At 44.7% G+C, this 15,763-nt stretch overlaps 1 protein-coding gene across 5 annotated transcripts in view; it reads left to right on the top strand.

Moving 5' to 3' along the window:
• IGSF5 (immunoglobulin superfamily member 5) overlaps positions 1-11,810 on the top strand; it is a 54,026-nt gene extending 42,216 nt beyond the window's left edge. For all 5 annotated transcript variants that reach the window (XM_086315829.1, XM_086315852.1, XM_086315841.1 and 2 more), the window contains one exon: positions 9,639-11,810. In XM_086315829.1, coding sequence (XP_086171955.1) covers positions 9,639-9,734 — 96 coding nt within the window. In that variant the 3' untranslated portion in view covers positions 9,735-11,810. The remainder of the gene's footprint in view (positions 1-9,638) is intronic.
• Positions 11,811-15,763: the final 3,953 nt, after the last annotated feature.

Raw genomic sequence — 15,763 nt, 5'->3', positions numbered from 1 at the left:
GATGTGGGATGTGCAGACGGATGTGTGAGCCTGGGGCACCAGGAAGAGCATGATTTTTTAAAAAATTTTATTTTTTCTCATATGTTTTTCAAAAATATTTATTTTAACTGGAGGGTAATTACTTTACAATATTGTGATGGCTTTGGCATATATCGACTGAATCAGCCACCAGTACACATATGCCCCCCCATCCTGAACTCCTGCCCACCTCCCTCCCCACCCTTTCTCTCTGGGTTGTCCCAGAGCACTGGTTTTGAGTGTGCTGCTTCATTCATTGAACTTGCACTGGTCATCTATTTTACATATAGTAATATACATGTTTCAATACTGTTCTCTCAAATCATCCCACCCTCACCTTCCCCCACAGAGTCCAAAAGTCTGTTCTGCTTTGCTACCTTGCACATAAGATCATTGTTTCCATCTTTCTAAACTCCATATATATGCATTGATATATAGTATTTGTGTTTCTCTTTCTGACTTACTTCATTCTGTATAATATGCTCCAATTTCATCCACCTCATTAGAACTGACTCAAACATGTTCCTTTTTATAGCTAAGTAATACTCCATTGTGTATATGTACCACAACTTCCTTATCCGTTCATCTGCCAATGGACATCTAGGTTGCTTCCATGTCCTAGCTATTGTAAACAGTGAGGGAAGAGCACAATTGACTGCAGGTATTTCTGGTTGCTAGGCAACTTTTGATGGGCACTGCCCTTCCAAGGGACATTAACATAAGGGAAACCATCCATGAGGAGCCGTGGAGACACAGTTCATCATTTTCTGACACTGAGCCAACATTGCTTATTACTCGAATGAATTAGAGTTCATATGCAGGATGTATGGTTCTTTATATCCAAAAATTATATTAAACAAATGTGTATATGTCAATCCTGATCTCCCAATTCATCCCACCCCCTCTTCCCTCCTTGGTGTCCATAGGTTGTTCTCTGAATCTGGATTAATATATATATTCTATTCATACTATGTGTAAAACAGACAACTAATGAGAACCTACTGTACAGCTGAGGGAGCTCTACTCGGTGCTCTATGGTGACCTAAATGGGAAGGAAATCCAAAAAAGAGGGGATGTATGTATATGTGGGCTTCTCAGGTGGCTCAGTGGTAGAGAATCTGCCTGCCAATGCAGGAGACATAGGATATATGGGTTCGATCCCTGAGTTGAAAAGATCCCCAGGAGAAGGAAATGGCTACCCGCTCCAGTATTCTAGCTTGGGAAATTACAGTCCATAGGGCTGCAAAGAGTCAGACATGACTGAGCAACTGAATACAGACACGTATGTATATGCATGGCTGCTTCACTTTGCTGTACAACAGCAATTAACACAGCATTGTAAAGCAACTATAGCCTAGTAAAAATTACTTCAAACAACAAACAAAATACAAATGTGTGTCTAACCAGGGCCATTTTCTAACTTGTGCATCTTCAAAGGAGAAGAACTTAGATGCGATTCTGCCCTAGTATCCCCAATGGGTGTTCTCCTCTGCTAGATTTTGGGGAAGCCAGACTCGCAGCTTGGGGCTCCAACAGCTTATGGATCACATAGCCTTAGCTCTCTCTGGCCTCGGAGTTGGTACCTGCCTGAGGTGCTACTGCTGAGTGCATGCCTTCGAAGCCCCATCCTTCTCTCCTGGCATTGATGTTCACTTCAGCTTCCAGCTGGCTGCCGGCTGTAATATGCCTCCCTGCAGTTGAGACCCAGCTCCATACGTACATCTTGCCAGAGACATGTGCCTCCCAGGCCTGTGCAGGGAAGGGGACCTTGATGGATGTTTAGCCACGTATAGAGAGGAGCTAAATGATGCTGTTAGCAGCAACTAAGGTAGCCAGGCAGGAAGATGTATGAGGGGTTCGAGGCACAGAAGCAGATGGACCTGCGTGACAAATTGTGAGCTCCTGGTATGAGTTTGAGCTACTGCCTCAGGCTGGGTGGCAGGGAATAGAGAGGTAAAACTCTTCCCATCAAGCTGCTCCTGTGGGCACATGCATCTATTGTCTGTAGCAATGCAACAGTTTCCCCTTTGAAGGGCCAGTGTCTCTTGACTTAAGAAGTGGTGGGTGAAAGGGAGCAATTGCCAAGCTGTGATGGGCGTTTCCTGTCCAGACCCCACGACCAGACCTGAGTGGGCACTGCGTGCTGATGAAGGGGCTCTCCCTCAGTGTCAAGCATGGTCATCCCAAGGACACATTTAAGCTGGTCATTACTTCAGTGGCCTTCCTGTGGTTACATGGCATGTGTCTTTCCACCAGAGAAGTCACAGGGCTCAGGTCTGGGATGGAGGATGGGGCAGCGGGGAGGAGATACAGAAGTGGGTCGTGTCCCATATCCCTGATATAAATGAAGAGAAAGGGGGACTATGGGTGTGCTTGTATACAGGAGGATGGCATTCAGAGCTCTGAGGGGACACTCAGTTCAAAGCGTTGTTTTGAAAATATACAGGGAGACATTTCATTTAGTATGTTTTCCAATTTCTCCATCTCTTCCTTTTTTTTTTTTTTGATGTTCTTTCTCAAGCACAGTAGAAAAGCTTTTTCGTACACATATAAATAGTATGTATAATATATATCTTAGAAAACTTATGAATTTTTGCCTAACTAAAAAATTTATGACATTTTGACTTCACTTATTTGACTTAGTATGAATGAAATGCTAGATTCCAATAAAAAAAATAGATGCACAACAAGCAACAAAGATTTACTGTATAGCACAGGGAACCATAGTCAATATCTTATAATAACCTGCAATGGAAAATAATCTGAAAAATAATATATGTGTATATGTATAATTGAATCACCTTACTGTGCACCTGAAACATTGTAAGTTAATGGTACTGCGATGAAAAATACATATGATGAAAAAAATATACAGGGAGAGAAATTTAGGATGTTTCTTCTTCTTAAACGTGTAACCAGTTAGATAATCTATTGGTGGAAAAAGAACAGTGGCCATCGAGGTGCTGGGCCCTGGGGGCTGGTAACACACCCCCACGCTTCTTGAAGTGTTTGTAAGGTTTCTAGGCAAGCAGGGCACCTCAGCCAGAGGACCAGGTTTCTTAAGGATCAAAAAGGATGCAAGGAAGATGAGCTATTTTTGCCTGAGCTAGAAACTGACAAAGGGTTTTTAAATAGCTGGATTTTTCTAAGCGGGGGAACTTAGGACAAACACATTTCTGAAAAGGTCCATCTTTGATCCTTAGGCAAAAGGTGCCTTGCAGGTGTGGGTCCAGGCACTGTGTCCTCATTGCCCATTTGGGAAACCTGGACGTGAGGTGTACCGTGGATTATGCTTCCTGTGAGGCCCTTAAAGGAGGGAAGAATTGTGTTAGTTGCTCAGTCGTGTCAGACTCTTTGCGACCCCATGGACTGTAGCCCATTAGGCTCCTCTGTCCATGGAAGTTTCCAGGCAATAATATTGGAGTGGTAGCTATTCCCTTCTCCAGGGGAACTCCCTGACCCAGGGATCAAACTCTGGTCTCCTGCTTTGCAGGTAATTCTTTACAACTGGGCCACCACAGAAGCCCTAAAGGAGGGAGGGAACAGACAAATATCATATGATATCGCAACTATATGGAATCTACAAAGTGATACAAATCAACTTATTTACAAAACAGACTTGCAGACATAGAAAACGAAATTATGGTTACTAAAGGGGAAAGTGAGAGGAGGGATAAATTAGGAGTTTGGGATTAACAGATACACATCACTCTATATAGATAACCAACAAGGACCTACTGTAGAACACAGGGAACTATATTCAATATTTTGTAATAACCTATGAGGGTAAGATAATCTATAAAAAGAATCTGAAAAAGTATATGTACAGGTGAATCACTTTGCTGGACACCTGAAACGAGCATGACACTCTTGTACTCCAACTTAATCAAAAGAGGAGGAGGGCGGGAAGAAGAGGGTCCATAGAGGAAAGGCCTGGGCCTTCAGTAGTTCCCTCCCATGTCCTAGTTCCAAAGAGGACACAGTCCTGCATGTGGTCATCTGGCCCCTGGAGACCCACCAGGTGGTCAAGCCACAGCTTGTAGGAGCAGGTCCAGGCCACCCTTAGTGAGAGGTTCCTTTAGAACTTGCCACAGCCAGGCCTGCAGCTGGTCTGTGTGGCCACGTCGCCCACTCTGCTGGGGTGGGGACCCTCCTCAGAACTTCTTAGGCCACAGAGCAAGGACAGTACACTGTGATTTCTTTCCTTGTAACTTTTCTCCCTGTGCAGTGACCCCTGCTCCCTGGAGGGCCCAGGACAGGCAGCTGAGAGTCAGAGCCCCGTCCCTTGTCCTTCTGTCCTGCCCTCCTCTCCCTGGGCCTCCCTGTGAGTCAGTTTGTTCACTCTGCTGTCTGTGCTGCTGTCGGGGGGTCGCCACCCACCCCAGGGGCCCAGAGTAAGTGACCAGTGAGATTCCTGCCCAAGAGCTGGCTGGTTAGACTTCAGGGTGGTTGACTATGGATGACACAATTGTAAGGAAAATCTGAGCTAGGCTCAGGTCCTGAGCAGCCTGTGAGTTAAACGGAGAGATCTCAGGTTGTGAGTCAGCCTGCAGCAAAAGTGTGGCCCGGGCTCCTCACCACAGAGCTGGTTGGGTCAGATGCCTGTCCCATGGATTGAGATAGGCCGTGTATGTGAGAGCAGCTGAGGCTCCTGCCCTGGGTCAGCGGGTCTCAGAGCAGGGCCATCTTGCCTTTGACTAGACCAGCATCTCATGAGTCTACCTGTGTGTGTTCTCCCCACTCCGTCTTCTCATCTCAGCTGATGTCTTGCTTACCCTCCACATCTTCAGGAGGTCTTAGGTAGTGGGAGGCCGTGGACTCCGTGCAGTCTGGCATGGCATTCTGGATTGCTCATTAAACACTAATTCCCTCTACTGGAGAACACCCAGCATTACGCTGTCACGAGTAAAGTGACACCAGGAGCCTGAGTGCTTATAGACTGCTCACCACAATACAATCAGGACAAAAATACTATTTGACCGGAGTAGATGAGTATGCAATGTTTTGTTTCGGGTCCTTGAAGACAGGTGCATGATTCCAGGTCAAATGGTCATCTTGCTCCTTTCTAATTTTGGTCCCTCAGGGCTTCCTCAAGACTGTCTTGTTCAAATGATCCAGGGAAGGGGGAGCCTGAAGGGCCCTGGGTGCAGTGCATAGGAGAGTCATCGGTGTGGCCTTTGGGGTACCCAGGTTCCTGGTCCCCCCCATCGTGGATCTTCTGGCTCAGTCCAGCTGGTGGTGGGGCAGCCTGGGCATCTCTGCATTTTAGAGCCAGTGGAGGGGTTTCTGACACGTGGCTGGATTGAAGGGGTTATTGCCTAAGATGGAAATGACCTTGTAGGTGGGGAGAGTGGGATGTTGCCAAAGATTGACTTGGCTACTTTGTCATTTCACCCTGGGCAATACTTATGATATGCTCAGAGTCCCAAGACATTCATGTTAACCGAACTGGGCTGGGATTTACTGGGCCGCTCTCCAGGACCGATGCTGCCTGCACACCGTGCGATTCCCAGGTGGCTCAGTGGTAAAGAATCTGCCTGCTAGTGCAGGAGATGCAGGTTCCATCCCTGGATCAGGAAGATCCCCTAGAGAAGGAAATGGCAACCCACTCCAGTATTCTTGCCTGGAGAATCCCATGGACAGAGGAGCCTGGCAGGCTACAGTTCATGGGGTTGCAAAAGAGCTGACATGACTGAGTGACTAAAGAGGCAGCAGCACTCTTGCTGGCATCATGTGGACCCCGCTACAAGGAGAGGAGGCCCTGGGGTCTGAGACCACACCTGCTCAGAGTTGAGCACAGGTGCCGAGGAGCAGGCTGTTTGGGGAGTTAGTCTCACCCTCCCTTCAGTCCCACCCAGAGTTCTACCATCTGTATCTCTATCCCCAGGCTGCTGAGAGCATCCACATGCTGTGTCCTCATCGTGCATCACCAGGCGTGAATTTAATTACACCTTACGCTCAGCAATTACTGAACAGGAGCCTGGCTCCTTAATACTTTGTGTGTGTGTGTGTGTTAGTCACTCAGTCATGTCCAACTCTTTGCGACCCCATGAACTAACCTCAGGTTCCTCTGTCCATGGAATTCTCCAGGCAAGAGTACTGGAGTAGGTCATCATTTCCTTCTCCATGGGGTCTTCCCAAACCAGGGATTGAACCCGGGTCTCCCACACTGCAGGCAGATTCTTTACTGTCTGAGCCACCAGGGAAACCCTCTTCATACTGTGAGTGGGTGAGTGACAGTCGCTCAGTCATGTCCCACTCTTTGCGACCCCATGGACTGTAGCCTGCCAGGCTCCTTTGTCCAGGAAGGGGTAAAACCCTATCTGCCATGGCACCAGCCCCTCGCTCCTTCGACACCCTCCCTGTTAAGGTCCAGAACACCGGAGGCCCGCACTGCCATGGGAAGGTCGCCATAGTTGTTGTGGGGAAGCCCTTTTTTCAGATCCCCAGGTGCCTCCAATTCTTTCAGTGGTGATGGTCCTTGAGGACTTCAGAAGCAGGGAGGGCTCAGCTCTGCGGCAGTGTCACTGGGGACAGGCCGTGGGCTGGAGGTTGCCTCCACATAAGGCCAGCCACTGTGCTCTGGAGCTACCAGAGGCCATGGCTGATGTAGGTCAGGTCCACTGGGAGTCGCAGGCTTTTAAATCAAGGGAAGTGGCCCCCTGTGGCCTCCTGGAGCACCTCCCATGCTCATCCCCACCTCTCAGCCCACTGCCCTGCCGGGTCCCCCCAAACTTGGAACTCTTTACCAGGGGCTGAGAGAGAGAGTCCTTATTACTGCCACAACTGGAAGAAGTGGGGAGTGCTTCTCCCGTATTCTGGGTCCCGAGGAATGCTCGCTGAGTGTGGAGATGAAGCCGGCACCTAGAAACACGTTAGTCTGGGTACCAGCGGACCGAGCAGTGGTCCTCAGGACAGAGACGCACTTCAGGGGCTTGTTAAAATGCTCCCTCCTGAGTCTCTTCCAGACTTTCTGGGCCAGAATCTCTGGGAGATATGGCTGAAGAATGGACACTTTTACTGCGCTCCTGGGCAATCTGCTTTGAGGAAAATTCATTTGTGGCTCAGCGTGAAAACATAACAGACATGCATTGCATCGTTCCTAAGGGGACATCATCCCCGAGTTTGGGAGACTCACTTACATCTGTGCGTTCAAAATGACCCGTGTTCACGACCCCACTGCAGGGAGCTTGCTGCAGAGCACAGAGGATTCAAGATGCTTGTTGGGGGCTGTGAGGGGGGTCACATGGAAGTGGCCTGACATTGACGTACTCCATAACCATGAGGCATCGTAGTTGGGGAACACTTTTTAAATCTCCCATGTTTTATGTGGGTCCGAAGGCACAACGCTTTCAATATGAATGAATAAAAGAGGATTTTAGGCTGTAGAAATCCCAGATCATGCACTGAATTTTAGGAAGACTCAGAAGGTAAAAACGAGACTGATTTTCAAAATTTGCATTAATCAAAACACGACACTTTTCTTTCTGATTATTTCTATTCTGGTTGAATCTCCAGTTAAGACATATAACACTGATGTTCTTTTCCAGACAAGAATTTCTGTTGGTGAGGTACAGTTAATGTAGGTGTCACTGTCCATTAATTCATTAGCACAAAACTGATAAAGTCAGAAATTTCTTTCTGAAAATTGCAGTCAATGAGAAAGGAAAGCTTCTTTTATTTTGATACAAAACCATGGGGTTTGCAAATATTTCGCATCATGATGAATATTTAAAACAAACAATCCTCCTTTTCTTCTCCTTGACTCACTGGCAGTCCATTTTTTTCTGGTTATTTCAGGCAATTCTGTCTTTCCTTCCAAGTCTGTTAGTTTTGGGGGATGAGCTTATGAATAATTCGAAACCTGGGTTATGTCTTCCCCGCTCATCTCTCCTGTGCTGAGACCAACAGAAATAAACTCTTGATAAATTTAGAAAACAACATTGGTTGGTGCAACCATGTCATGGGGAAAAGACAAACAACAGCAAAACCCCAGGCATCATCACAACAGAAGCACCATCCTTGTGGCACGATGCAGCCCCCGTCAGCCACAAGGTTCTCCTTGTGTGACCGAGAATCAATGAATTAAGACCGGGAGTCAGAGTGGTGCCATCCCCAAGACTCGCTGCAGTTCCATTGTGACCTTAATTATTCATGGTGGCCAGTTACATTATTTAAGATGTTAAATGCAGCTCCAGGGCCCTGCAGTCTGAGCCAATATCTTCAGGATGGGCAGGAAAATACACTGCATGTAATTTATTTTTTATTTTTTTAAACCTTTTTATTTTGCATTGGTGTATGCATGTGTGCTAAGTCACTTCAGTCGTGTCCGACTCTTTGCAACCCTATGGACTGTAGCCTGCTAGGCTCCTCTGTTCATGGGATTCTCCAGGCAAGAATACTGGAGTGGGTGACCATGCCCTTCCTTCTCCATGGGATCCTCTGGGTCCAGGGATTGAACCTGCATTTCTTAGGTCTCCTGCATGGGCAAGTGGGTTCTTTACCACTAGCACCACCTGCGTAGACAATTAACAATGTAGTGATAGTTTCAGGCGAACAGAGAAGGGACTCAGCCATACATATACATGTATCCATTCTCCCCCAACCCATCCTCCCATCCAGGCTGCCACATAACACTGAGCAGAGTTCCCTGTGCTATACAGTAGGTCCTTTTTGGTTATCCATTTTAAACATAGCAGTGTGTACATGCCCATCCCAGACGCCCTAGCTATCCCTTCCCCCTATCTTTTCCTCTGCAACCATAAGTTTGTTCTCTAAGTCTGTGAGTCTGCTTCTGTTTTATAAGTTCATTTGTATCATTTCTTTTAGATTCCACATATAAGGGATGTCATATGATATTTCTCCTTCTCTGTCTGACTTATTTCACTCAGTATGACAATCTCTAGGTCCATCCATGGTTCTGCAAATGGCATTATTTCATTCTTTTTAATGGCTGAGTAATATTCCATTGTATTATGTACCTTCTTCTTTATCCATTCTTCTGTTGATGGACATTTAGTTTGCTTCCATATCCTGACTATTGTAAACAGTGCTGCAATAAACACTGGGATGCATGTATCCTTTCAGATCATGTTCTTCTACAGATATACTGCATGTATTCTAACAGGGAATTACTCTTCCACAGGCATTGGCCCCTTGGAGGAGTGAGTGATCTGCTTGGGAGTGCATTTCAGAAGGGGAATGTAAGAGCCAGGAAAACTGTCTGAGGAGATAGATGGGTGATCTACATGGAGTCAGTTCATCAATTTTGCTTCTTTCCTTTAGGAAGGAGAGTGTTATTTAAAGAAGGTTGAAAATATTCTATATTTTCACATAATGGTGAGATTTAGGAATATTAAAAAACAAAATTGTGAATTTTTGCTGTAATTTGCCTTCATACACATTCTAGATTCTTTGAATTGGATCTCTCTTTAGGCCCTGAATTTGGGAAATGTCTAGAGTGTTGTACTGAAAATCATAAAGGAAGGACACATGCTAACAATTGGTATTTCTTTCTGCATCCTCATTTTACCTTTGCTGATGAGTAGAGCTTTCTTCTCAAATGTGCCTTTTATGGTGATCTCAAGCAACTCAATGCATCTTTTTTTCTTTGTCTTCAGGAGTCTGATCGCCGCCAGCTGGGCCCAGCAAATCACCCACAGGTTTCCTTTTACGTGGCCAGTCCTAAGAAGGTCAGGAATGTGACTCTGGTATAGTACAGACATCCCTTTGGCTTCACATGGCTCTGACTGAGGACCTACAGCTCATTGCTCATGACGTCATCATTGCTTACTGTGATGTCATCACTGCTGTCATTCTAATGCTGGGCTCCCACTTTGCAGCATGACCTGGAAGAAGCAATGTTGTCATCATCAGAATGGATATTTTATTTTGAGAGAAGGAATCCATTTTCCCAGCTTCTAAAGTGGAATTTGGCTTTTAAAATATTTCAAGATTTCAGCGAATTCCATAGTTACTCAGTAAAAGTTGCACATTCATTATGATAATGCTTCTCATCACTCAACACTCCTGCTTGCTAACCCAGCACATGGCAGATATGTCTACATCCCATTGTGACGTTGAAGACATCTTTATTATCTACAGTCTCTTGAAGATAATATTTATGTATGTTTACTATATGGTTATTATTGCATATTATCTGTGGAAAAAAAGAGGATTAAACATTAGGATCCATTAGATGAGTGAAATTGCCCAGAAAAATCCTAAGTTGTAGGTTATAAATAATATTACATTCTAAAGCAGAAGTGCACCTTGAGAAATATCTTATTATTGGATATTGACATGAAGACATTCATTTTTATCTGCTCCCTTATCAATCTTTTTCTCACGTCCTCAGATGAGTTAGATGTGGATTTTGCTGTTTGGGGGATGTATCTCCAGCTATGAAAAAACTGGATATGGGCAATACATTCTTTCATAAATAAAAGGGAAGACACCAAAAAACCTTTTATTGTTCTTCTTAACTCTTTACTGTTTAAATGGTTTAAATAATCATAGAGTTTAAGAATCAAGCATTTTCCAAGAAACAAAACAGGAGACCTCTATTAAAAATTCTTTTTTCATTTTTCATGTAGAGATTCTCAGTGTATTTTGCTGACAACCCCATCTCTTCATATTTAACGTAGAGGTTGGACTATGATTTGACTGAGCTCTGCGCTGGTTGATGCAGATTACTATGATGGCTAGCAATTAGTAACTGCCCTGCGCCCCCCAGACCGAACCATGCTATTGTCAAGATAGAATTTGACTTTTCAGAAGTGTTAGGATTTTAGTAAATTCCTTAGAGTTACCTGGTAAAAGACACAAATACATTGTGATGATGATGTTTTTTATCATACACTCCTGTGTGCTAATCCATCCACAAAGAAGTCTGTACAGGCAGACCTCAGAAATGTTGTAGGTTTGGTTCCAGACCACAGCAGTAGAGCAAGTCACACAATTTTTTTTTTTTTTTGATTCCCAGAGCGTGTGAAAGTTATATTTACATATACTGTAGTCTATTAAATGTGCCTTTGTGTTATGTCTAAAAGAACAATGCACACATCTTAATTAAAAAAATATTTTCTTGCTAAAAAATGCTTGCCACCATCTGAGTGGTCAGTGAGTTGCAAACTTTCTGTAAGAGTCACATCAGAAATCACTGATCACAGGTTATCAATTGAAAAAAACTGCCCAACCTAAAAACTGAGAATTTTTTTATTTGGAAAATTTTCTAAAGACATCAAGCCTGGAAGGCAGACTCCTAGTGAGCTCCGAGGGATTACTCCCAAGAAGTAAGGGAAGAGACAGGATATGTAAGAGTTTTTGCAACAATGACCAGATAGTCATCAAAAGATGACTGTTAATTAAAGAAAACCAGACATCTCAAGTTAAGCAATTCAGTGTTTTTCTATATATGGGGAGATACAAGAGCCTGTGCTTGCTGAAATCATTCCTATTCTGTGCACCTCAGCTGTCTGGAGCCAGGATCGTGTTCTTTCCTATCCTGAGTCCCCTCAGGGCTCACCTTCGGGCCGACTGCAGTGGCTGTTGGCTTGATGGCCACGGCATCCTTTGTTTGCTGATACGGCAGGCAACGTTTTGCATCCACAACCGCAGCAAGTGTAATGAAAGTTTGAAATACTGTGAGAATTACCAGACTGTGACACAGAGACAGGAAGTGAGCAAAGGCTGCTGGAAAAATGGCACTGATAGACTTCTGCTGGGTGTCACAAATCTTCAGTTTGTAAATGCAATATCTATGAAGCACAATAAAGCAAAGCATAATAAAATGATGTGTATCTGTATATTATCATGATATAAAATACTTTTTAAAATCTTAAATTACATTCAGCCCCTACCCTAGACCCTCTTCTATGAATTGATGACTAACTCAAGGGAGATTTGCTGGCACAACATGGGACTGTGTTCTGCTCTGTACCTGTTCTGATTGGCTGGTTCCCATATATCATCCATTCTGATTGGTTGATGTACATACAATACCTTTCTGATTGGGTGGTTCCCATGCACTATGCATTCTGATTTGTTGGCGTACCTAGACTAACCATTCTGATTGGTTGGCTCATCTACCCTGTCCATTCTGATTGGGTGGCTTTCCTGCTTTCAGTTCAGTTCGGTTGCTCAGTCATGTCTGACTGTTTGCAACCCCAAGGGCTGCAGCATGGCCATGCTTCCCTGTCCATCACAAACTCCTGGAACTTGCTCAAACTCATGTCCATTGAGTCGGTGATGCCATCCAACCATCTCATCTTGTCATCCCCTTCTCATCCTGCTTTCAATCTTTCAGGTTGTCAAATACTTTGAATATCACCACTACTTAGAGGATCCTGAAAAAAATACCTCTTATAAGACTGTGTCCATAATGTGAGGGAATTGGTCACCTATGTTCTTGAAGGGTGAAACTGAAAGTGCAAAATTTCAGAAAGCCATGAATATTGCTATCACTTTCCTGAGAGAACTTTTAATGAGAAACATTAAATGTTTTTAATGAGAAACATTAATTGCCAATACAACTGCTTAAAAATGAGACTCTTTGTTTGTTATCAAGACTTCTTTACTTCCTGTAAACATGATTCTGTCTCCCGCCACCATCCCTGAATGAGAAAGAAGAAAGACCAGAGTTTTCATGAGACCCTTTAAGCAGAGGTGTTTGATGAGTGAATTCTGTATTTTTCACTTCATGGTTTGCTTTCCTTAAATTGCCACAGAATTTGGATCCTGGGACAAAGCAAATATTATGTCCTTTATGCCTTTTGTAACATTTATAGAATCTAGCATTCTGTAGGCATTAAGTAAATACTGACATCAAATAGTTCAATATTGAGAAAGATAGCATATTGAGGTATAATGAATATTTGCCATCTGCCTGCTATAAGAATCATATTCTTGTGGTTATTGTAGGAGTTGGGGGGGGTTGCATGTAGAATACAATTGAACTTTAAGTTTTAAACTCTGGAGAATGATGCCAAATGATTTCCATAGAAATATCTCCAACTTGCTACATGCTTGGTAAATCAGTCTATAATATTTTTTCATCCATTGGATTCTGGGAAGTTTTCCTATATTATGAGTAAATAGGTTCTAACAGTAGCTTATTCCATGAGTAAGTTTTCTCAAAGGGATCCTTGGCTAGTTTATTTTTTAAAAAAATTTATTTATTTATTTGGCTGTGTTCAGTCTTAATTGCAGCATGGAGGATCTAGTTTCCTGACTGGGAAGGAAACCCAGGTACCCCTGCATTGGGAATATGGAGCCTCAGCCACTGGACTACCAGGGAAGTCCCCTGACTAGTTTTTATTTTACAAGAGGTATAAACATTTTATAAACAGAACTATCTAGAGTTGACCTATGCAATACCATAGGCACATGTGGCTATTTGCATTTAAATTATTTGAAATGAAATATGATTGATTTCCTCAATCCCAGTGGCCACATGTCAAGTGCTCAATACCATGTGTGGCTAGTGGCTGCTGTGTCGGACGTGTAGATTACAGATTTCATTGCTGCATAAAACTTTTTGGGTAGTGCTGACCTAGAGCTTTCTACTTGGAAATGACCTTGGTGTGTCAAGGATGAGCTGTTTTACACAAACATGCAATCTGTGTTTGCTCTCAGTGCTATGTCTGTGTACTTGCCAGTTTCTATTTAGGAATCCTGCAAACCCCAGGGCAGCTCTCAACTGATAATGGGATTGTGCTGATGTGATAAATCTTTCTCTCACTCCTGCAATGCACAGAGCTGAAGCAGGCTCAGGGGAAGGGGTGAGAGAAGTTAAAGCATCGTGTCCAAGGATGTTTCTCTGAAAGATACATATGCCTCTCTGCCAGTGAAAGACCAATGAAGCTACAGATGCATTTAAAGAAGTGTCCCTCAGAGCCTTGAGTCATAAAATGATACCCAGGGAGACCACACCTGCCCATCCTTCCAGGGTTCTTTGATGTTGGTTACACTGTCAGATTCCAAGCCTGCCCCAGGGAGTTAAGGATCTTCCTTTGTTTACTTAGGGCTTCCCTGGTGGCTCAGCTGGTAAAGTAGGACTCAACTCATTCAGGAAATCAGCCCTGAATATTCATTGGAAGGACTGTTGCTGAAGTTGAAGCTCCAATATTTTGGTCAGCTGATGTGAAGAGTGGACTTATCAGAAAAGACTCTGATGCTGGGAAAGATTGGGGGCAGGAGGAGAAGGGGATGACAGAGGATGAGATGGTTGGATGGCATCACTGATTCAATGGACATGAGTTTTGAGCAAACTCAAGAAGAGAGTGAAGGACAGGGAAGCCTGGTGTGCTGCAATCCATTGGGTTGCAAAGAGCCAGACAGGACTTAGTGACTGAACAACAACAACAACGACTCAAGTCATAATGTCAATACATCGAAGATAATTGAAGAGGTCCAACAGAAGCACTTCCTGTGCTCTTTGTGGCCCTGATCTTGGAACACTGTTAGGGATCTTAGAGCTGGGATGCTGGGTTTTGGGTGGTGATGACCTGAAGGTGAATGGATGCTGTTGAGGATACAGGATATGCTGCATCAGCATCTGAACCTACCATATAAGTGTGTATCATGCCCTTGGAGGGGCTTCCTTGGTGGCTCAGTCAGTGACGAACTCCCCTGCCAATACAGAAGACACGGCTTCAATGGATATAAGTTTGAGCAAATTCAGGGAGACAGTGAAGGACAGGGAAGGCTGGCGTGCTGCAGTTCGTGGGGTCGCAAAGAATCGGATATGACTTCGTGACTAAACAACAGCAACAACAACAACATTCCCTTAGATAGAACATGTGTCCTATGCAAAGAGGTAGGACAGTCCTTTTTGTGGGTGGACTGACCCAGGTGAGACCCAGATGAGAATGTGGGTCTCAGACGGAGGAAGAGATGGGCTATTCCAGGTGAACGGGTTCAGGCAAGTAGAATGGGATAGATGGTGATCCAGCAGGCCTTTGTAGGACATATAGGTCAGAGGAGCTATCACCATCCACAGGACTGACGGGGCACGAGAGGTGGCCAGGCCTGCACAGAGAAGACCCCTGACAGTTGCCGGGGCACAGGTAGGGGGACACAGCCAAGCTATGGACAATTGACCAGGAAGGAGTCAGGTAACAAAGACACGGTCTCCTCACTCTGCTGCTCACCAAGCCTGACCAGAGCCAGGACTTCAGGGAGCTTGCTGCTGGCATCCACGTAGGATGGAGAGGGGTGAGTGTGGCTGATGGATGGGAGAGGCAGGGAGAATACACCTGTTAACATTTAGGAAACAGAAATTGAGGCATCAAGAATGTGCTTGTCATGTCACAGGGAAAGATGTTGTGCCTGGCAGGGTTCCACTTCTTCTTGGGGTGAATCCATTTACCCCAAGAGGACACAGGTTGGAGGAAAGGAATTTGGCTGCATTGAACTTTAGTAGGTTTTATCTTTGGTGATGCATCAGTAGAACAAAGGGATTGAATGGTGAACTCCTGAAGTCCCTTCTGGAAATGCCCACCTCCCCACTCCCCTGACCTGTCCTCACCTGACATGGTCCACTTCTTAGGACTGAGGTCACCCTGCTCCAAGTGCGTGCAGACTTTCCTCATCCCTGCAGCATGTGGAAGGAATCTTGTTCCCCTGCAGTTGGTAAATATTTAATTCTCACCCTGCACAGCCTGTAAATCATGCCGCAGGCCGCAGCCTCGGGTGAGGCTCACGGTCTAACATTTATGAAGCAGGTGCCCTGGGTTCTCAACTT

The sequence above is a fragment of the Bos grunniens genome, chromosome 1 (genome assembly GCF_055505025.1).
Source record: "Bos grunniens cultivar Pamir isolate PY7600 chromosome 1, Bosgru_T2T1.0, whole genome shotgun sequence".
NCBI lineage: Eukaryota > Metazoa > Chordata > Mammalia > Artiodactyla > Bovidae > Bos > Bos grunniens.
Note: the sequence above shows the minus strand (reverse complement) of the source record. Positions and strands in the feature narration are given on the sequence as shown.